This window comes from Lygodium microphyllum, chromosome 9 (genome assembly GCF_053477565.2).
Source record: "Lygodium microphyllum isolate KBCC chromosome 9, Lygodium_microphyllum_v1.1.10, whole genome shotgun sequence".
NCBI classification, from domain to species: domain Eukaryota; kingdom Viridiplantae; phylum Streptophyta; class Polypodiopsida; order Schizaeales; family Lygodiaceae; genus Lygodium; species Lygodium microphyllum.
Genome location: NC_141143.1, coordinates 92,877,947 through 92,901,223, shown reverse-complemented (window position 1 = coordinate 92,901,223; position 23,277 = coordinate 92,877,947). Strand labels below are relative to the sequence as shown.

Sequence of the window (23,277 nt, the reverse complement as noted above, 5' to 3'; positions counted from 1 at the left end):
TTTTTCCTTTACAAGTACTTTTTCTCTGTACTATATGTGTTTATGTATTTGTGGAAAATTTTTCTTTTGTTGGGGACTAACAATCAAGCCATGAAGTCCCAGGGCTAGGTTAGGTGTGCCTGAGGGAGGACTGAGCAGTTGTCCACCTCCTGTCAAGATATTGTCATGTATTTTAAGAACTGTTTTAAAAGATAATCCTAGTAACCCTGTTTTGCTAGTCACAAGGCAACTAGTTCTAGGGGCTTTGTTAGTAATGAGACTATTAGAAAAGCTTGCCAAAATAAAAAGAAGAGAAAAATTTGAATATACTTGAAATATTAAAACATAGAGGTATGTAAAAAGGGGTTCTAACCCTTCAAATAGAAATAGAAAAGAATAAAAGTCTTAAGAGCAGTTGAAATATTAAAACATAGAGGTATGTAAAAAGGGGTTCTAACCCGTCAAATAGAAACAGAAAAGAATAAAAGTCTTAAGAGCAGTTGATCATCACCTTTCAAGGGCCTGGTGTGAAAATACATGGATCTAGGACTTGGCTATTATGGAGATTGAAGGAGGAAGAGTGAGCTCATGAAGACATAAACATTAAGACTAACTGTCACACACAAGTGAATTAGTTTCCAGCATTGAGACTTGGACTCATAAACACAATCTTGTGTGTTGACAATGACACATACACTTTACTAGAAGGACAAAAGTACTATGCCATTGCATTAAAAAAGATAGTAAGTACAATGCTTTATAAGGATAGACTGGGCAGCACTTTCCACCATTGTGCATATGGGATTCTACATCTTAAGCCCACACCGCTCCATACAAAGAGGCTAAGTTGGGTGTTATAGCCAATATCTCAACACTCCTCCTCAATCACAACCAGAAAAGTACAAAGTGTGTAGAGGCTTTAGTGAGCAACCACCTACAAAGTGTGGGCACTCCACAAACATGGTAAACATCGGAGGTTATTGCAGAAAAGACAAGTGTGGGTACCAAAAACATTGTGGACATCCAGAGGCTGTAATAAGGGCCTCACAAAGTGTACAGAGGTTGTAGTACAAGGTTATATGAGGAGTTTACAAGCTTATGGCAGAAGCATTAGGGCTAGGCAATACAATGCTAAAAAAGTCTATAAGAATAGGAGTAGGACTGATGAGGCTTGTCCTTCTCCATGTGGTCTTCTTCTTCTTCTTCTTCTTTTGCTCCATGCTTTAACAAGAGCTAGATAGGCCTTTTGAGACCTCTTCCTGGCATGATAGAATTTCTCTATGTGCCCAATCCTTTTGCAAAAGTCACATACCAGTTGATCTTTCTTGCCCTTGTACTTGTTACTGACATATAACATTTGTTCATCTTTAGAGGTGCTTGGTTCTTCTTTGGATTTTATCTTCTTTTCTTCTTCTAGTAGGGAGGGCTTAATGTCAACTAGTTTAGGACTAGGCATGTTGATTAATGTAGTTGACACACTATTATAGTTAGGAGGTAGGCTTTTTAACAACACATCAATACAAATATATTTATCCATCTTAAGATCAATTCCTACAAGCTGAGTTAGGAGACTTTCCATGTAGCTTAAATGAGTTGCAAGAGATGTGTTCGGTTTCATATCTAGCAGAAAAAATTCAATCAGTAATCCATACTTAGATGACTTTGATTGTGCACCAAACAAGGTATCTAATCTCTTCCATGTATCATTGGAGGTTTCACAAGTATCCACATGGTGGATGTAACTGTCATCCAATTTCAGCTTAATGATGGCCTATGCTTTGTCATCATTCTTCTCCTAAGTAGTTGCAAGGTCCACATCTCGAGGCTTCTTGTCTTTGCCATTAGTAATGGCCCAAAGACCCTTCTTCATCAGGATGGGCTTGATGCAGGTTTGCTAGGTGTGAAACCCAACTCCTTTGAACCGAATAGTTGGAGAGTCTTTGCCCATGATAGAGTGGCAGAGACATCAGCAAATCAACTCCAAAATTCTCAGATTTGAGCATCAAAAAAGTTGATTGTGTCAAAAGACACAAGTGCTGATAGCACTAGATTAGTGTCAATAGACACTGTGTTTGTATCTTCTTCCTTAAGTCTTCTAAATCTTAAACTTCGTTCAAGATCTTCCAAAATTGAATCCTTCCCTCCTTGATTTGATGATGGGAACTTCAGATTTGAGAGATAAGAACTTCAGAGAGTTGGGGCTAGTGGAAAGGTGAAGTGAAAAGGCTTTGAGAAAAGTTGGCTATGGCAGATTAGGATTTTCAGAATAGGGGCCTGATTTTTTGCTTATTGGAGCTTACAGAGACGGCCATTTGGGAAACTCTCTGAGTGGGAGAGGGCTTGGGTGTGGTTCTTCAATTGCCCTATGGTAGATGTCGGGATGGTGACTTGCACACAGCATGCCAACAATACGAACAACAACAGATGCAAACAGTAGCAACAGTGAATTTTTGCAATCCTAAGCTCTGCAATGAGTAATGTCGAGCTATGATGGGCCAGGGAGGAGTGCCTTGAGGTCAACAAGAGATCTTTAGAAGAAAGTTTCAAGAGATATTGCTTGGTTTGGGAGATCTAGCTCCTCAAGGTTGGTAGGGTACTGGTTTGGCTATGGCTGCCATAAGCTTGATTGAAGATACAAGTAAAAATGGAGTTGGAAGTGAAGTCATGAGCTGACCAAAAGTGAAGAGAGCTGAGAGAGAAGTGAGATGAGCTAGGCCATGCTCGACTGGGCTTTGATACCAAGTGAAAATACATGGATCTAGGACATGGCTATGGAGGTTGAAATAGGAAGAGTGTTGTCACACAAGTGAATTAGCTTCCAAGATTGAGACTTGGACTCATAAATAAAATCTTGTGTGTTGACAATGACATATACACTTTACTGGAAGGACAAAAGTATTATCACATTGCATTAAAAAAGAGAGCAAGTACAATGCTTTATAGGGATAGACTGGGCAGCACTTTTCACCATTGTGCATATGGGATTCTCAATCCTAAGCCCACACTGCTCCATACAAAGAGGCTAAGTTGGGTGTGATAGCCAATATCTCAACACTTGGTAGGTTCCCAGGGACGATTCACAAACATGGGGTCGATGCCTTTTCTTCCTAGGGACGAATCAGACTTAGGGCCGATGCCTTTTCTTCCTAGGGATGGCATCTAGCTGGAAAAAATACTAAGGAAGGTTTGAGCAAAAATAAAAGTGAGCGCAAGAAAAGATTTAAGTGTCACCTTATGAGGGCTTGGTAGGTTCTTGGTACTGAGTCAGGACCTGAGGCCCATGCCTTGTTCTCCTTGGATCACTATGCTCGACTCTCTCCTTTTTACATGCCCGAGTATGGAAACTTCAAGGAAGAATATTATAAAATGAAAATATGTGTTGACTAGGCTATAGGATTCCTTACCGAATAGGAGTTTCTGGTCCAGTTGTCCTAAGTTGGGTAGGTAGTTCAGGCCACCACATAGGATGACTTCTTTGATAGTTCTTTTTAGCCAGTTTGTGTTGGAGTAGTTGGTTAGCGACTTGCTCTGGATTTCTCTCAAACTATGCTAGACCTCTCCCTCTCATGGGTTTCATGCCTTGATCTTGTTAGGGGGTATGGTGAGAGTTGTGTTTGTGCTTTGTTGTGATTTTTGTTTTGCGGCAGCTTTATGCTTTTTGTTGGTGTTGTTTTGTGCAGATCACTTCATGCGATTCTACAAGCTAAGTTGCCCTATCTTGTGGTCACTAATGAGAGCGGGATTTAATACCCAAGACATGCTAAAAAAGAGCAAATTTATGCAAATTTAAAGTGGAATTTAAAGGTTGATGGAAGTAGAAGATGTGGATATGACAATTTTAAGTGATACTGAAAGACGAGATTGTAAATTTTGACCTTCGCAATAGTTGTAGTTTTTTCACAAAATTTTCAAGTGTCGGATCAAAGCAAGACGAATTCCCAGTCATTTAGGACCTAAAGCTAGATATGCAAAATTTTCTAGATCTCAAATTGGTCATCGCCAAACGGGGAAGAGGCACAAAGTCAAGCACCTAGAAGGTCAAAATTGAACCTAATTTGAGTGGGAATGGCCTTGAGCCTTTGGGGGGGGGGGGGGGGGGGCAAATTTTTAAAAAAATTCAATTGGGTGAGGATATTTTTTTTCACAATGGCTACAAAAACAACGCGTGCTCCCATCACATCGATTTGTGGGAAGGGGGGATTGGGGGCTGAAAAGAAGTGCCCAAGTTGATCATCTTCAAGGACTTTTTGAAATTTCTGCTCTGATTCGCCACCTTCCATGCGTGAAATGGCTGCTTGAATGGAAACTTAAAAAATCAATATTTCTCTCTTCTCTCTCTCTCTCTCTCTCTCTCTCTCTCTCTCTCTCTCTCTCTCTCTCTCTCTCTCTCTCTCTCTCTCTCTCTCTCCTCCTGATGTATATTTCTATGGTTCAATCTATGAGAGAAAGGGATTGGCTAATTTGAGAGATTTCAATTAGGAGATAATGGTGAGACACAATGGAGTATAGACCGATGTTTGAAGGAGCATTATCAACATTTAGTGAGAGTCAGTGGCCTTTTAAATACGAGATACGTGTGAGATAAAGCATGGTTTTATGAGTAAGTAATAAATTTCATCGTTTTATGATAGATCTCGATTGCAAATGGTTGAAAACGATTGCTCTTGGTTATCAATGACCTATTTTATGAGAAACATTAAGAAAATCAGCAAGAATCAATCTATTGATTTTTACATCACGAATCATGGAGCTATCGGTGTGCACAAGGAAGGAGGGTACTCAATCAGGCATCTTGGTAAGCTCACTACACTCATAGAGAGAGATAGCGTGTCGGCTATGTGAGAGGTAGCCATTAGTACTCGACTTGAAACACTTGAAAGAATAAGCAGTCCATGGGTCTTGGTGGTCGAGCGTGAGCTCCCATCAATTAATCAAATTTTGGATCAACGAGTAGGAAAATCTATTCATTTATGGATTGCTTTGTTGGATATAGCCAAATGGCTATTGGGGAGGAAGACAAGTTGAAAACGACATTTATCACTGCCTTCGGTACTTTTGCATATCATGTGATGGCCTTTAGGTTATGCAATGCACCTGGTTCTTGGCAACAAACAGCTAATAAGACTTCTGGTTATATCTCCCCAAAGTCTTTATTGATGATTCGGGGGCAGCCATCACAAGGGAAAGACAACTAATCATTTTAAGAAAATGTTTTGAGCCTTATAGATAGTTCTACATTGCTCTTAATCCTAGAAAATGTGTCATTGGGGTGCCCTCCCTATGGGTTGTTACTAGGCTATGTGGTTAGTTTAGCTAGTATTGAGACTAACCTAAAAAAGATAAAGGTTATAGTTACTATGACCCCACCACGTACTCCAAAAGATGTACACAAATTTTTGTCATTAGTGGGATATTATCGGAGATTTATTAATGCACTGGTAGAAAGAGCGTTACCATTATTAATAAACCTCCTATCTTTTAACTATCTACTTAAGTGGAATGAGGCTTGCCAAGTATCTTTTGAGGATGTGAAGTAAAAATTAGCGAAAGTGCCAATCCTAAAAGCACCCAGAAGAGGTGAAGTTTTCTATGTATTTTCGACAACAACAATGCATAGTATCAAGTGCTGTTTAGCCCAAATTTGGTAAGAGAAATGGTATCGTCCAATAGCTTTTGCTAGCAAGAAGTTGGGGATATCTGAAGTTAATTATACATACATGGAGAAATTGTGCCTTAGAATGGTCTTCACCACAAAGAAATTTAGGCATTATATTCTCTATGAGAAGATAGTATTAATCATGAAGGCGAAAGGACTTAGACTGTTGCTGAACAAGTTGCGGCCGCTTGACCATTTAGCAAAGTGGTTAATCATTTTGCAAGAGTTCAATTATGAGATTAGGAGTAAGCCACCAAAGCTACAAGGTATTGCAAAATGTCTTATGGATTTTGGGGAGCCAAAGAAAATTTTGGCTGAAGAAAGTGATATTGTAGGTCTATTTAAAATCGATACAACTTCCATTCCTTCCTACTATGCAGCTATAATGTATTATTTATCTACAGGAGAATTTGGGGCTACTTTATCAAAGTCTGAAAAGAGGAAGATTAAACAACAAGCATTATGCTTTTCGATTATAGTAGGTGTTTTGTATCAAAGAGAAGCAGATGACATTTATCGTCGTTGTGTAGTGCATGATGAGGTACCTTTCATTCTTGAGGAGTACCATGATTCAGCATGTGGGGGATATTTTGCTAGTTGGATTACTGTCCAAAAAGCTCTCCATGCTGGCTATTGGTAGCCATTGATTTTCCAAGATTCTTTCAGTTATGTTAAGTGTTCTAATGTCTGCCAAAGACACAATGTGAGGGAGAATTGTAAGCGACCTCTAAACCCTATCTTGGTTACATTACCCTTTGAAAAATGGGGTAACAATTTTGTGGGACCAATATACCCTTCATCAACTATGTGCAAGCAATATATTATTATAGCAACAAACTACTTTACAAAGTGGTTTGAAGCTCGAGCAACGGTGAAGAATAATGCTAAGGAGACATCCAGTTTCATCATGGAGCAAATTATTTGCCGTTGTGGTCCACCCAAGGAGATAATGTCTGATCGAGGGATACACTTATTGAGCATGGTTATAGTAGCCTTGACGGAAGCTTTCAAGATTAAGCACAATAAAAATACCCTGTATAATCCTCAAGCCAATGGCCAAGTTAAGAGTACAAATAAACAATTGATGGGAATCTTATCCAAGATAGTATCGAAAAGTAAGCATGATTGGGATAAGAAATTGTATGTGGCAATGTGGGCTTACAACACAACATTCAAGAGAACTACAGGCCACACCCCGTTCAAGCTGGTATATGGGGAAGAGTATGTTTTGCCATTGGAAATAGAGCTATCCACTGTGCGATTCGCTCTCAATCATTCATTAGAAGAGGCAAAATCATTACATGAAGGATATACTTCTCTGGCACATCTTGATGAGATTCGTTACATGATTTACTACATCAAGAAGTAGGGAAGAAGAGAATGAAAGCCCTTCATGACCTTCAGGCTAGGAAATATAAATTTGTGAAGGGTCAGTTGTAAATTGGTGTTGTATTATGATGCTCGTCATGAGTTATTCTTAGGTTAAACCCAAATAGAATGGACCATACAAAATTGTACATTTAGGAAAGAATGGCTCTACAATCCTTTTAGCAGATTTGCAAGGGATAGAGTTTAGAACTAAAGTTAACTTTAATAAGCTGAAGCCTTACTATGTGCAAGAACTGACATTGGGCTTGGCGTCTGTGCAGGTCCTTCATGATTCAGCTTTAACTTGTAGGAGGTACCAAGATGATCAGAGGGGACAAATCATTCCCTATCTTGAGTATCCATATCTAGAATAACATTATCACCAAGGTCGAGTGATCTGGTGGAGTAAAGGTTATTGAGTGGCAAGATGGATCTTTTACATGTAAAATTAAGGTCTACTGCCACCATTGTCAATGAATTCTAACTAGCATTCCTATCGAATTGGGCAAGGAAAGAGGGATTGTACATATTATACATCCTCTCTCTCGGCTTGATTTTGATTATCATAAGTATAAGTAAGCTAATTAGTATGGCGTGGCCTATCATTGAAGACTTGGTCTGTACTTTGTATTTTGATGGAGCTTCTAGAGGGCCCACTAAACATACGAGCATTGGTATGGTCATTAAAGATCCCCCACGTAGGATTGTCATGAAGATGGGAGTCTATTTAGGACCTTCTTTTACTAATAATATGGCAGAATACAAGGCCTTGATTATGGGGCTGAATGTAGCCCGATGTGGTAGTGTCCATCGATTATTGGTAAAAGGTATCTTGCAATCAGTAACCAATTAGCTAAATGGGACCTACAGTGTGCGGGATCCCATCTTACGAATGTATTAATGTGCAACCTTAGATATGTTGTATATTTTTGAGACGATGACTTGTCAGCTCGTTTCTCGACAATGAAATTGCTTTGTGGATTCCCTAGCTAATTATGCGTTCATCAAAGATATATTTTTCAATTGTGATCCAAGGGAGCTTTTACAATTACCTTCTAACATTAGCCCTAGACTACTTTGGGGTCTTCTTGCTAACACGTCCTATTTTGGCCACCGATGGTTAGTTTGGGTTATGAGTCAAGTAGCAATTGAGCACCTTTCTACTCTATCATGGACTCATAGGATTGTGTATCGTTATATTCATTAGACACCCCTTGTTATTTATGCAAGGGGTTGGTTGATAACCTAATGCACTTAGCGTAGGGCTTGAGGAGCCCTTATCCTTGGTCGATCTTGTGCTTTAGTAAAGTTATGTCAGGATCAAGGGTTTATTTCAACAATACGCTACTAAATGGTAGTAAAGTGGATTATCTCAGAAGGCCAAAAGGACCGTTTCTATAGGTTTTCAATGTATTATTTCATAAGGACAAGATTTGTTGGTTGTGAATTATTATATTCTTTAAGGTCGAGAGGGCCATATGTCTATTTAGTGCGGGTATGTTTAGTGGTTTTCTGTTTTAGATTACATCAGATAGGTTTGACGAAGTGTGCCTGGAGGGAGCCTTTGCTACGCGGGAGCTTCTTATGGCCATTCCAAGTGGTGTCATCACCTTCCCAAGTTTTTCCCTTAAGTTGACAGTGTTATATGTGTATGCAGGGGTTATTTTCTTTTCGATTAAGAGGACTGACAATCAAGGCATGAAGTCCTAGGGTTTGGTTAGGTATATTTGAGAGAGGTTCAAGTAGTTATCTACCTACTATCAAGACATTGTCAAGCATTAAAGACTTGTTTTAGAAGGCAGTCCTAGTGACCCTATTATGCTAGCCTGCTAGGCAGCTGTTCTAGGAGTCCCTGCTAGTGTGAGGCAATTAAAGAAGCGCCCCACAAATTGATTTTAAAATGCCAATTTTATGTTGTGCACCATTAGAGGCAAGCTCTGAGCCATGAGATCCTTCAATTCTTTGCCCTCCATCACAACAAATGGTGCAGAAAATGATGCATTCTACAAAAATATATTATTTCAATATTTCTCTATTCTCTCTCCTCTCTTCTCTTGTGGTTTGTTCTCATGGTTCAATGTAAAAGAGTGTAAAAGAGAAGGGGGTGGACTGAGATGGACGTTATTGATGGTATGATGATGCAGGAGCATAAAGAGACGTGAATCAAGGCTGGATGGATTGTCAACGACCATGAGAGAGCTTCAATGGGCCTCCAAGTTTGAAAAACGTACATCATAATGCACAGTTTTATCGAAAAAATGTAGATTTCATCGTTTTATAATCAATTGTTATTTGAAATGGTTAGTAATGATTGTATTTGGTTGCTCATACTTTGATTGATCAATCATGTTGAAGGAATCACAAAAAATTGATCATATAATAATTTTATACTAAACATGCAAAACTCGAGACTATGCGGTTTAAGGAAAAATATGCGGTTTTTGGTATGCATTTGATGTTATTATGGGTTGAAACATACTAAGAAAATCATTTTCCATAAGATCAATCAATTCAAACTAGAAAATCAGTCATTATCAATAATTTTCTATAAATCAATAAAAAATAAAAAATAAAAAATAAAAATTTAACATAAAAAATAAAAAAAATAAGATTTATATTTATGAACATATGATAGAGCTTAAGCATGAGATTTAGCCTCAGTTCAACCTTATCTCTTTGTTAGAGTGAGTTTTTATCTCTTTCAATAAAGAAAAATACATTAAAAACCACGCCTTTAAACCACCAATGCATGCAAAATTTTAAACGATAGGGAGAAGGGGGGTTGTTGAGTGGTTAAAGTATGTTGAATTCTGATGTTTCATGATGCATATCATATAGAGTTTGTGATTGTTTAAAATTAAAAGGGTCTAGTAGTATGAGAAAGCTCCCTACTAGCCCTAAGTAAGGCAGCACTATCCTAGTAGAAGAAAATCATGAAAAGAATTGTCTTCGCACTTTCACGTTGTTGATTTTTAATGAATAAATTTGTTTTAGCACAATGTTCATACATACTTGCATTGATGCATCATATGGTATCATATTCTAGATGTGTAGCACATGTTTGTATGAGTGATGACCTACGTTGAGAGTGTGAGGTATCCTAAGCCATAGGGCTAGCTATTCGGTTATTTAGGGATTATTCAGTGAGGTTTATCTATTATCTCATGGATTGCTTAATTGAAAGAGTGGAGTTTGTTTTGAATGTGTTTTATGTTCACGGCACATCTTGGGGCCAATCCTCAAGGTTTAGGAGAGCAGTAGTGGAGCCGCGATGATCAATTGAGGGGTACTCTCTTTGTGTGTACCTACATGGTGAATAACACCAAGATCTTTAGGGACTCCCTTTGAGGAGTGGAGAAAGAATTATTTGTTAGACTACAAAATGGTACAAATGCAAAGTTCTTAGAGACGCTCCTAGTCATGAGGTCATGTGGGGTGGTTTTAAGTAGTAGAGGCACGGCTAGTACCTTACAGCCAGTGTTAGGCCTATTTTAGGTCTCAACATCTTTCCAAGTGCATGGCAAGAAGCATACATCTGCTACTAACGGCTCATCTAGGAGGAGGCCTAAGTCTAGCCATTCATAGCTCCTAGCTAACATGGTGAAGGCGGTGTCCAATCATCTAGTGCAAGTGATTAAGTTGTGTCCTGTATTCATGGCTAGGTTCAAGGCCAAGATAAGGATAGATTTACACTCATAAGAGAGTCTGAGGCGTGCGAGAGGTTGGGTTTTGGCTAGATTGGATAACTTAGGATCCGATGCCTGCTTCATGGATTGATTAGTAGGATGTTTAGCAGCCACTTGTGCAATGGGTTGGTCTTGGGGCTCATGTGATGCATTGTTTTTTGCTTGTGGAGTGGTAGGGACACTGGAAGTGTCAGGTTGAGTCGCGGTCTAGGGGCAAGTAGTTGGGGTTTTGGTTTATAGACTCGTTGGGGTTCTATCTATTGATTTGGTGATTTTTGAGTTAATTGATTTCTCATTCCTAGCTGGCTTACTATTTTGTGGAGATGGACTAGAGGGCCTGGATTGAGGGGCACGCGTACCACTCATAGTCTTGGGCAACCAAATCCAGTTGTTGCCTTCATAGTAGTCTTGAGTGTGCAATAGGTCTTTGGGCACCCATCATGCCTTGACTGCTCGTCTGCTTCTGTAGTGCCAACTTTGTCTCCTAGGCCTAGCACACGAGGTTCTGTGGTTACAAGTTCTTGTGGTTTGACTTCTAGGCAGCTGGGGTTGTCATTTGGGCACCCATTTGAGCTACTGCTCAATGGTCTTGGGTATGTCTCCTCTAGGTTGTGGTCAGTTTGTCTTGGCAAGGTGGGACAAGTCATGACCCATCTCCTTAAACCTTGCACTAGATTCATCTACTAGTGGCACTATAGGCTTCGATGGAGCTACGCTACCCTTACGGAAAGTCATCACTATCCAAACATTGCCAAGGGCGAGGTGAATGCACTGCAAGTCATATTCAACATTGCAATGTGCTTGTTTCTTGAATGCACATCCTAGTAGCGATTCCTTACCAATGGTCTTAGTATCAGGCAACACATAGAAGATCATAGGTAGGCTTTCGTTCTCAATAGAGATCGTTATTTTACACTTTCCCAGCTGTGAATAGGACTGTCTCCCAAACAGGTTGAGTTTAGCATTAGTAGGTTGCAATTGAGGCTCACCAATGAGGGTCCAGTGATCATGTATTAGGATATTAAAGTCAGCTCCCTTGTCAATAGATGTGTCAGGAGTGTGTCTTCTAGGTAGTCACTGATATGCGTAGGTAGACATGTGCTACTGCTTTCTCATCCTTGTCCTCTATCTCAGTGATAGTGGCTACTCTTATGTTCGCAAGTGGTTCTAGCATTTGAGGCTTGTAAATTGGATGTGTTGGAGGGTAGTACTTCTTGAGGCTATTGCCATTGAAGAAGCCTATGCCCTCTCCCTAAAGGGTCTTGAGCTCTATGTTGTCAATTCGATTAATGTTACGGACTTTAAAAGGCTCTAATCCTTTGAACTTCATCTTCTGCTTATGGCTCTTTATAGAGTACAATAGCACTAGGTTGCCTTGCTCAAAGTCACGTTGTTTAACATGTTTGTCAAACTAGCTCTTACTCGTCTTTTCATAGATTAACGCATGGGTAGCTAGGAGTCGAGTCTTAGAAAGGCATTCTAGCTCTACCAAGTATTCCGTCCATGCCTCCTTTCCATTCCATCTCTCTTGCATTGCCACTCTCAAGCTTGGAATTGAAAACTCCATTGGCAAGATCTCTTCGGTCCCATAGGTCATCTTGAATGGTGTTTTTCCTACGATTGTCTTGTAGGCTTTTCTAAAGGCCCATAGAGCTACCATGAGTTTATTGTCCTAGTCACACTATGTGAGGCAAAGGCTACCTCAGTCAAGTCATTCACTAGGATCTTATTCGTGGATTCCGCCTATTTTTCCTCTAGCAATTCCACCATGTGCTTTAGCAAGCACATCATGCATTTCATACTCACACACGTATCTTCGCAATAAACCATCCAATCCTAGTTTATAAACCTGGCTAGAAATTAACCGATACGGCTGGATCTTAAGGATAAGGCACTTTAGCCTAGCCTTCTTTATAGGTCTCACAAGCAATCCATGCTCTAGGACTTGGACCATGTCATCTGCCCAATACGCTGTTCGATCAGCCCTGAATAGGTCTCTCTCACTGGACATGCTAAATAGGTGTACATTAAGCAAGTCGTCTACAATGAACTATCTAGCAGCTTTTGTGGGTATGTAGGACATATATGGTCTACCATGCAATGCTGCTTACCCTTGCGTACAACCACAAAGAAGTCAATTTCTAAAAGCAAAAGTAGCCATCTAGCTATGCATCCTATAGCACAATATTTATTTACTAGATAAAGGAAAGCTTGATAGTCAATGAAGAAGGTAAACTACGTAGTCGAAGATAATGATAAAACTTCTTTATAGCAAATACCATGGCTAGGCCTTTCCTCTCCATTGTGGAGTACTTCATGTCCATATCTATGAGTTGTCTACTGGCAAATCTCACAAGATAATCAAGACTATGTTCACCAGGTTGGCACAAAACAACCCCCATAGTGAACATTGAGACATCAATGTGCATGTGGAATGTTATGTTCAAGTCTGGAGCTCATAGGATCGGTGTAGTTGTAAGAGTTTTTTTTCAGCCCACTTGAATATAATCAACAATTTGTAAAGGGATCTAGTGATCAATGAATAGTTCAAAATGAATCGTTGATAGTACCCTATGTGTCCCAAGAAGCACTAAACTCCCTTATAATTCGTGGGTGGTGGTAGATCAACAATGACTCTGACTTTAGAGAAGTCGATGGAAATATTGTTCTTAGACACCATGTGCCCTAGGATACATTTGTGTTTTACACAAAATTGGCACTTCAAGGGGTTCAAGGAGAGATTATACAACCTACATCTCTTAAAGATTGCACGAAGTTTATCTAAGTATTCCCTCCAACTGAAGTGAACACATAGATCATCAACAAACACCTCGAATTCTCGCCTAAGTATATCTTTGAAGATGGCACACATGAGGCACTAAAAGATAGCCAGTGCATTCGTCAACCCAAACATCATGACTATATAGGTAAACACGCCCCATTCCATCACAAATGTTTTCTTATGCCTATTGTCAAGGTGTATCTACACTTGGTTATAATCTAAGAAGCCATCCAGAAAGCTATAGGCCTCTTTTCTCACTACTCTTTCGAGCATGTGCTCCGTGTAGGTAGTGGATAGTTATCCCTCCTTATCACAACAATGACTTTTTTATACTTTACGCACACTCAAATGTTTTCGTTCTTCTTTTGGACAATCACTATGGTGATACTAGTACATATGCTTGATTTTTAGATGAATCTGGCCTTCAATAGCTTATCTATCTCCTCCTTAACAGCATGTGCATGCTTTGGAATCATCGGGTATGGCCATTGTTTATTTGGTGTTGCATCAGGAGTCATTGAGATATTCTGGGTCACGACCCTCGAATCAAATCCTTTGAGTTCAAGCGAATACATCTATATACTCTCATAGGAGAGCAATGTGACCAGACTCCTCTTGCTCAGCTAGGCCATTAGCTTTGAACATGGGTTGAGGCTTTTCCCCTTCCCTTGCCAAGTTGACTTCCTTGACCTTAGCAGGCCCTTCTATTGGTTCATTTGCTTATCCTTGCCTCTTAGCTCCTAACAAGATCACTATCATGTCGCCCTTTTTGAACTTTGTGAAGCACTTAGGTAGGTCTTGGGGCTTCCCTCATATGTTACATCTACACTCTATGCCATCATGTAGTTTGGGATTGTAGGCATGGATTTGTTCAAGGTGTATATTCCCCTTTCTTGCTTTTGATGATTTCTCACCCTATCAGCTACTCATTTATCGTTGTCTTCATTGTTTGAGAGGGGCAACTCGACAGTAGTAGAGTAAGAACATGCATCCAATCTCATTCATTATTTGGACAAGGTGTATACTTTATAAGCAACCCATAGGCTGGCAAGCATTTAGATTTGCCTTTCATCATAGCTGAGATGACATCTAGATCAAGACGTAAGATCTTCCATGTGTCCATCTTGATTCTAACTACTTCTCCACGATTTTCAATGAACATCAAGCTATTGTCCTATTCCTCAATTGCATGTGCATTCCTCGTCCATGGTTTGCCTAATAGGATATCACAATTCACTCCCTTCATGATAAGAAACATCACCAATAATAGCATCCTCCAAACATGATGTTTTACAGTGTGTAGAGGTGCTTTAAGGACATACTTTTCCAGCCAACGTTTGGTCCTAGAAGTCTAGGTCCATTTGTGGACTTTCCCAATAAAAGACAGTGGTTTTGCAAGTTCACGGATCCATGTCTTGGGTCCCCAATACTTTTCCAAACCACATGCATGTTTCCTGCTAACAAATGATGGGATGGGGGGGTATGGAATTCCTTGTGAAGGGTGACTACACCAACTGTAGTTGATTTAGCTCCCTTCCCAAGGATCCACTTCATCCCCATGACCACAAGTGTCTCCAATAGTTGAAGGAGTTTTTGACAATAACCTCCCATAATCTATCGAGCTTGTATATAACTTGCACATGAGAGAGAGAGAGAGAGAGAGAGAGAGAGAGAGAGAGAGAGAGAGAGAGAGAGAGAGAGAGAGAGAGAGAGAGAGAGAGAGAGAGAGAGAGAGAGAGAGAGAGAGAGAGAGAGAGAGAGAAAGTTATATTAACGTCTTCTAAAGACCAAAACTGGCCTATGAGACAAACTGTGATACAACTGATGAGGTCTAGCTATCCAAAATAAAAATGCTGAATGAAAAGCTAAAAACTGGAAATTGAAAATACGGTGCTGTGAGTGTGATAAGTGTCGTGTATGTGTATGTGCGTATGTAGCTCTGGTACTCCAGATAATGGCTACAAAAGGGGAACAAATGTTGGCTGTTATAAGGGAACAACTGTCGGCTGTGATAAAGTGGTGCGATGTGTATATGTAACAGATGCAGGGAGATATACTATCCTGGGATGTAGTAGCAGTCGTCGAAGTCGCTAATAGCAGGTGATCCCTCCTGGATGCAGGATGTGGTACATCGGCGGTGGAGAAAGAGCAAACTGGAGGTCTGAGATCCAGTGTGTCGAGTGTCGTCGAATCTCAGTCTGCTGTCGAGAGAGAGAGAGAGAGAGAGAGAGAGAGAGAGAGAGAGAGATTTTACATGGTAAGAACGATCCAAAAATATAAGGCCTATCCCATGTTTTAGGTTTTGAACCAAGCTCGAAAGTTCAAAATACTTGCACTACCTAGCATATTCAACCACCATAAAGGTAATCAAATAGTTGGTGTGAGGGGTGTGTGTGCGCGTGTGCATGTGCATTTTGTAACTTGAAGACATGGGTGAAAAAAAGGTGGGCTGCTTCTTTGGCAATAAGTGGTGGCTTGTGGCTGGGATGAAGTATGCTTGCTTGGAAAAATAGTCCACCACTATAAAGATGATAGTATAACCATAACCATGGGACTCCGCAATAAAGTCTATGCTTATAACATCCTCGAGCGATTTGATACATGCATTAGTTGAAGTAATCCTATTGGTTTACAATGAGGGGCCTTCACTGTTTGGCAACTTGGGCAAGTCTTTATCAATGACATCCTTCTTCATGTTTGACCAAAAGAATTGTCTCCTTAAGGCCTCTAATGTCTTGCTTTGCCCCTTTATGTCCTCCTAGCTTCCCATCATGCACTTCATATAAGATTATTTTCTTCAGCTCCACATTGTTTGGGATGCATAGTTTCTTGCCTAAAAAGAGGACGTTTTCTTGTACATTACATATTCCATGGGGTGTTTTCATGGCTTTCACTTTTACTATTAAGTCTTACATCTCCTTGTCATTTCTAAGGGCCTTCTTCACCAACTCTCGAAAGTTACTATTGAGACCACTTACTATACTCAAATCTACTTTGTGACTAAGTACATAAATGATGTTGTTTGTGGATATTGGCTTATCTTGATATCAATGTCAAACTCTACAAGAAAGTATAGCCATCTCGCTTGTTTTGTAGAGAACTTGCATTGGGATTGGAAGTATTCTAGTGAGATGTTGTTCATGGTTAGCCTAATCATAGTGCCTCCATTTCCTATGGCAATGTACTAAATCTAGTAACTCCTTCTCATGAGTACTCTAGCAAGTCTCTAGCTCTATGAACTTCTTGGGTTTATATGCAATTGGTTGTCCATTTTGCATTAATATGCCCTCGATGCCATAGTTTGATGCATCGATTGAGATCTCAAAGGGTGTGATTGAAGTGTCTCACTTTGAACACTAGGTATTTGTTCATACACTCCGTCATAAGATTAGAGGTTGCTTGTTGATCTTCTCCCCACTTGAAGTTCCCTTCTCTTTCGGTAAGTTGTGAAAGTGGGGCCTTTACCATGCTACAGTCTTTCATGAATCTCCAATAAAACCTTGTGAGCTCTAAGAATTCTTTGACTTTCCTTATTATTTTGAGCAATGACCAATCTGCTTCTTCTTTGGCCCTTCGTCACTCCTTCTCCTCCTCCTATTGTTTCAACCATTCTTGATGAGCTTCTTATTTAGCCTTCTTGCAAGATTTCTTCTTTTGCATACTCTTCCACATGTTGTCTACAAGGGGTGCCATTCCTACTATCTACTTTTCCAAATTGGCCACTGTAGCCATAAGAGTCCCTCCCTTTTTTTTTGGGTTGCCATACTTTCTCTTATAGTATCAAACCCCCTGTTTTGACCCCTTGCAAAGAATTGGGAAGACTAGAATTTGAGAAATATTTGAGAAAAAAAATACAAATCTTTTACATCTTATACCATTATCAATGTGACTCAGTATTTTATTTTTTCAAATGTGCTATACATCTCTAGTCTCCCACATCTTATACCATTGTTAGTGTGACTCAATATTATAGTTTCCTAAATACATCTTACACTAAAATAGCGAAAACATCCTTGGGAAACTAAAATATTGAGGCACATCGACAATGTTATAGTATGTGAGAGACTTGTATTTTTTTCACAATTCAAGAATAGTCAAAAGAATCTCTTCATCTCGCTATCTTCTTACAGGTTTCATGGCTTCTCTCTCATTCTAGTCTTTCTCTGTCTTTTGCACCTTTCTCTTTCCTCTCTAGTCCCCTTCATGACAAATCTTTTATTACGAGACAGTTTTCTTGGTCAATTTTAAAAAACGTATTTGCCAAAATGTAAAATTTTTCTAGGTTGAGTCTCAAAGGTGTATGAACTCAAATCCTCGGCTGCGGTAGTCTGATGACGTCATTTGAGGTTTCTTTCTCCCAAATATTGCGATTACACTTGGCTTACGTTTCTTTCTCCCAAATATTTGAAGTATCTTTGTCCCAAATATTTTCAATTACACTCGGGTTACGTTTCCGATGGGCTACCGACTACCGGCTGCGAGCCGGTCACTTCGGCACGCAAGGGACGACTCTCTCGCGCGCGACGTTGGAGTTCTCACAGTCCATCGCGAGAACCATTAAAAAGAGCATTTTCCCCATGCATGTTTTTTGCAAAAGCCTCGGAGAGAGAGAGAGAGAGAGAGAGAGAGAGAGATCGATCGTGGGATTCAAAAGTGATCGCACATATGCGACGCGTTCCCCCTCGCTGAAGGAGCACAAGCGTGTCCGCGATCTTACCTCCGGGCCCCGGCCCCCTGCTAATCTTCACAAGGTGCAGGGCGAGGGGCGCACACAGACAGGAAAAGAATGAGGGGCTCCCGCTATGGCAGGCACAGGCTGGACCACTCGGAGCTGGAGATTTCTCACCTTGGCCATCGCCTCATCCACTGCAATAACCCCCTCGCAAACCAGGAGTTCAAATTCAAGGTACTCCTACTACCTCCCCATCGTTTGCCTTTTCCTCTCGTTTTAATCGGCCATACACAGTAGTTATACTCCCTTTTTTTGGCAAAACTTTTGTCCAAGGACTTGCTGTTAATACCTATGCAGATCCCCCTTCATAACCAAATATTTTACCGTTCATTTTGATCCTTGCTAGATTGGTATGCAGAGCCTAACTTGAGCATCGATCCTTCATCGGGAAAGAGCTGCTTGATGCTACAAATGCAGTCGCAACTTAGCTGCTGAGATCATTGAGTCTGTCTCGCATAGGCCTGCCAAGATACCCTGGTGCGCATTAGACATTTTTGGATGTAGGAAAAGATTGATCGTGTACAATCAAACAAGACAGTGTTGGTGGAAACAATGCTGACTGATTGATTGTTTCACACACAAAAACTGCAATACAATGAGCAGGAGACATTGTCGACTTGTCATAGTCATTAGTGCTATGGTTGGAACCTTTTTTTACAAATTTGCTTGAGAAAGAGTCACCACCACTGCTGTAATCCCACTAAGGAATCTGCAATCAGCACCATGTTGCTGGATCAGAGTTCAAAGTCACCATCATCCAAGTAGAGTACTTAAAATATGAGGGAAAAAGGGTGGATGTTAGACATGGCCTCACGGAAGAACTTGAACATGCCAAGAACTAGAGAAGGGCATAGCAATTATGCACATGCACTCACCTCTACAATCCAAACGGCCACCAAATCCACACCACCTGAAGCTGATTAACTTAGTTGACTTTGACGTGTGGAACTTGAAAGGCCAAACATAACCATGTAGATCTTCTCAGCTGATCAAACATGGAGATCTGAGTGACTATGCGACAAAATTGGCCTTGGTTCCCCTCTTTTATCATCGATTTGATGGTGAGAGGGGATGCTTTATGCTCCTTGTATAGATTTTGGTCTATTTTTGTCTTAATATCAATACATTTCCTTTTGTGCTACTGCCCACACGTACTTATGAAGGGAACTTGAGTAAGTGAAAGCCCCTTAATGGCCTTACTCTTGTTAAAACATGCCACACAACATGCCCCAGTTTGCATATTCCTTGCATTTGCCTTGTTATTGTTGATCAAACCCCAATTAATGAAAACTCTTGCATGTACGTAAGCATATTTGTAAGCATATTTCCTTTCCCTCCTCTTCTATAAGTGGTACCTGAGGGCTTCATTGCCACATCTATAATTGACTGTGAGTATTTGCCTCACTTATGGCATCATTAATCAAAGCTTCTATTTTATTTTGAGGTTTGCTTTTAGCCTCTTCATCAAGACCCTTGATGGTGGTTTTCTCCTTAGCTTCCCTTAACCTAAATGCCCACCAAAGAACAGAAGTTGGCATCTTCTCTAGGGCCTAAGAGGGAGTCTCAAGCAAGTCTAGATTATGGTGCAAACAATGTTAATTCATGACAAAATAAACAGCCAACTTTGAGAACAATTGCCAAAAGAATCACTTAAAGAAGTTATTGTTTAAGTGGTCATACACCCACCCAAATTGTGTAAATAGGGGGCCAAGGTAGAACCATTCTCATCCCCCATCATCCTCATTATTTATTGCGCACCTCAATCATCATTCATACTCTACAGTAAGTTATAACCAGCCTTCAGTCAGCTATACATTGTTTATGGCAGTCATTAGCTATCCACTATGTTTCTCTTGCTATCACAATCTCTTAGCTATCCACTATGTCTCTCTTGCTATCACAATCTTTTTAGGACTACTACATGTGAAGATATGCTAGGGTTTGCATTGAGAAAACACAGATTGTATGAACATGACTAAAACATATGAACAAAAAGACAAAAAAATGCAAAATGCAAAAATAAGGGAAATTTAGTATGATGAGACTGAATCAATGCTGAGTGTAAACGAGTCAATGTGCACAATGCTCAAGGGTATTACAATCCAACAGGTGATAAGTCTCATGGGAGTGGGCTAAGGGAGATGCCAACGTGTCTTGTCTGGTAGGAGACAGGTCTAGAGTGCAATAACCACGAGTTGGAGCAAAGATTGATGAAGAAAAGTGTTGAATATGCAAAAACAACCTGCTGTAGATGAAATCACAAATCAAGCTGGCGCCAAAAAGTGTTGGAAAACTAAAAATGCAGCAATTGGAAGTTGCGGTAAAGACATGGCAATCAGAGTGGCCTGATCAGCAGTCATTGAAAGCAAACTAGTAGTTGGGCAAAGCTAAGAAGTGGGTGGAAATTGTAAATGGAGCTTGGTTTGATGATGGCAATAGGCTGCATAAGTGACCAGCAGGTCGAGTGGCTCCAAGATGAAGTGAATATGGTAGTAGAGGACCTCTAAGGGCTAGTTGCTACAAACATAGTAGTTTGAAGGTTGGCAACAATAGCTAGAGTGATGTAGTGTGTAGGATGGCATCCAAACACATTGGGTGCATTAAATGTGGGCACTTGCACACTCGAGGTACATTTCATCTTTGAGTTTTGGGAATGTTTAATGAACTGAAAAAAGGGGATTAAAGTTAATTAACCCTTTGTTGTGTAACACCCATCTTAGCCAAAAGACTCAAGTGATGAGGGGCCACAAAGCTTAGCTCAACCAAGAGGGCTCACTCCAAAGTAGCTAGGGCATTGGACCAAGGGTGCATGTTGGTTGTCCAATGGTCTACCAAGACTATAGAGGCAATGAGGAAGTGCTTCTGTTTACTCTGAGAGGTGCCATCCCAATGTAGCAGGTGTCAGTCAATGGGTGCTTATTGGCTATCCTAGAACCTAGTAAGACTATAGAGACATTGGTTATCTTTCTTGGGGAGGCTAATTTTTTTTATTTTTGGTGGGTTTTTTACCTTTTCTTTTGATTTTAAAAAAATATGATCTTCAAGTTTTCTTTAGTGAGTATCTAGTAGGAAAAGGATGGTTAGCTCACATGGTTGTCAATAGGGAAGCTACCCACTCACACACAAGGGTGTTGAAGATGAAGTAATGGTAAAGAGGTGTATAAATGATTAAATCGTAGATGGAGATTGTTTAGGATCTTAAGTGAGAAAGGTGCTCATGGGTGCGTTGCTGAGTCAGATGCATAAACTAATGCTAGAGAATGCAAATAAGAATGCTCATGCTACAATGTGCCACTTGGACAATGTCTCTCATGGGGGAAATTGTCACTTGCCCAAGCATCCTTTTACAAAGATGATGATGATAATGCAATGGAAAGTGTAGGTACAACAAGGTAGGGATTGCGATGACAAGGACAAGAAGACAATGTTAAAACCTAAAAATGCGAAATAAGGGTAGAAATACCCTCTCAACCATGGATGTTGACGCGGGAGGAGCCTAATGTCACTCTTTGTGTGGTGTTGAAAACCAAGACGAAATGATGTAACTTGATGAAGAAGGTAGACATGATATCTCTCAGCTAGTCGAGCCGATGGAGTATTAGCCATTTGGGCACTTGGAACAATTCTTGTACTTGATCTTAGGAGAGGCCTTCGATGTTGACTAAGTGGTTTAGATAATCCTGAATCTCAACCTTGGAGATGGCTCCGGTGCAAGTTGAGAATTGCCAAGAAATAGTCCATGCAAATGGACCCAGTGGACGAAGAAGAAAGACTTGATGACACTCGGGGGCACCACCTAGGAGTTAGATGTGCTTGTACTCAATCTAAGGAGATGGTTCCAATGTTGACCAAGTGTCATAGGCATGCTTGATACTTGACCTTAGAAGATGGCCTTGTGATAGTCAAGAATGTGACCAAGTGTCGTAGGCATGCTTGATACTTGACCTTAGAAGATGGCCTTGTGATAGTCAAGAATGTGAAAGCACCATGGTCCAACACCTAGATAGCAATCCACCTAATATAAAATCAAACATACTAGTGGTGTAGTAAATGATGTTAAATGATAAGAACACCTTAGCTAAGGAGAGAAAGATAGATGCCATGATAAGGAAAATAATGCCCAAGACCCCATCTTGGGAAGGAATATACTATTGCCATCTACATGTTGATCAAGGATATTAAGGCAATACTCACTGAGGCAAGAACCCAAAAACCAAACCTTCAGCCTAGCTAGGTCAAGGAGATACTTGCAATGTTAGTCTAGAATTGAATACAAAACTTAGCATGTAAGTAGAATTGACAACCTAATTGTTTCATATTGAGATGCTTTTGATACTTTACTAATGTGAAAAATGAATTTGAAGGAGTGTGGATGTAGAGGATGAATGAGGGTGGAGCAGAAGTTAAATAAAGAATGCTAAAGTACAACTTGGCCTATAATAGCCTTAAACTCTAGCTAGGTTGCGTCAATAAAGATTGGTCAAATGTAGCCTAAATGATATGTAGCTTGACTATCCTAAGGATCATACAGGTAACCTAGGAATCCTAAGGATCTAGCCTAGTGGTGAATAATGACTAAACTAGCTAGATGGCCATAAGGTACTAATTGAGGGGGAGATCTAGAATCCACCATCCTAGTGGCCAGTCACTAATGAATATGGATGCCAAGGGTTGGAGAAACTGTGTTACCTCCTTGGGAGAGCCCCCTCTCAACCTCCATGGAGTGACACTACCATTGTTGAGAGGGGTTGAGGTTGGTTTGGAAACAAGTAATTGATTTATCTTTGGTGTGGATAGAGTACACTTAGTTGTGAATGGTGTATTTTTAGGTGTTGGTCTAATACCCTTGATATTTGAGTAACAATTATCATTTACATGGCCAGATTTTTGGCAAAATGTACAATATGTGTTCTTTTTAGGTAAGTAATATTAGAAGAGTCTCCTGATGTTTTGACTTTACCACTTCCTTTTTCCTTCAATGAATGAGACTAATCATTGACACAAGATCTTGGTTTGTTTAGGATTAATTGGGAAGGGTGGGATTGGGTTTGAGTGTGGAGGTGATTCCTTTCCA

At 40.1% G+C, this 23,277-nt stretch overlaps 1 protein-coding gene across 2 annotated transcripts in view; it reads left to right on the top strand.

Moving 5' to 3' along the window:
• Positions 1 to 18,030: 18,030 nt before the first annotated feature.
• The window catches only part of ALA3 (aminophospholipid ATPase 3), a 119,135-nt gene continuing 113,888 nt past the window's right edge, over positions 18,031 to 23,277 (top strand). The window contains exon 1 of one of the 2 annotated variants that reach the window (XM_087684821.1): positions 18,031 to 18,377. In XM_087684821.1, the coding sequence (XP_087540947.1) occupies positions 18,258 to 18,377 (120 nt within the window). In that variant the 5' untranslated portion in view covers positions 18,031 to 18,257. The remainder of the gene's footprint in view (positions 18,378 to 23,277) is intronic. The other variant, XM_087684822.1, reaches the window with a different exon arrangement.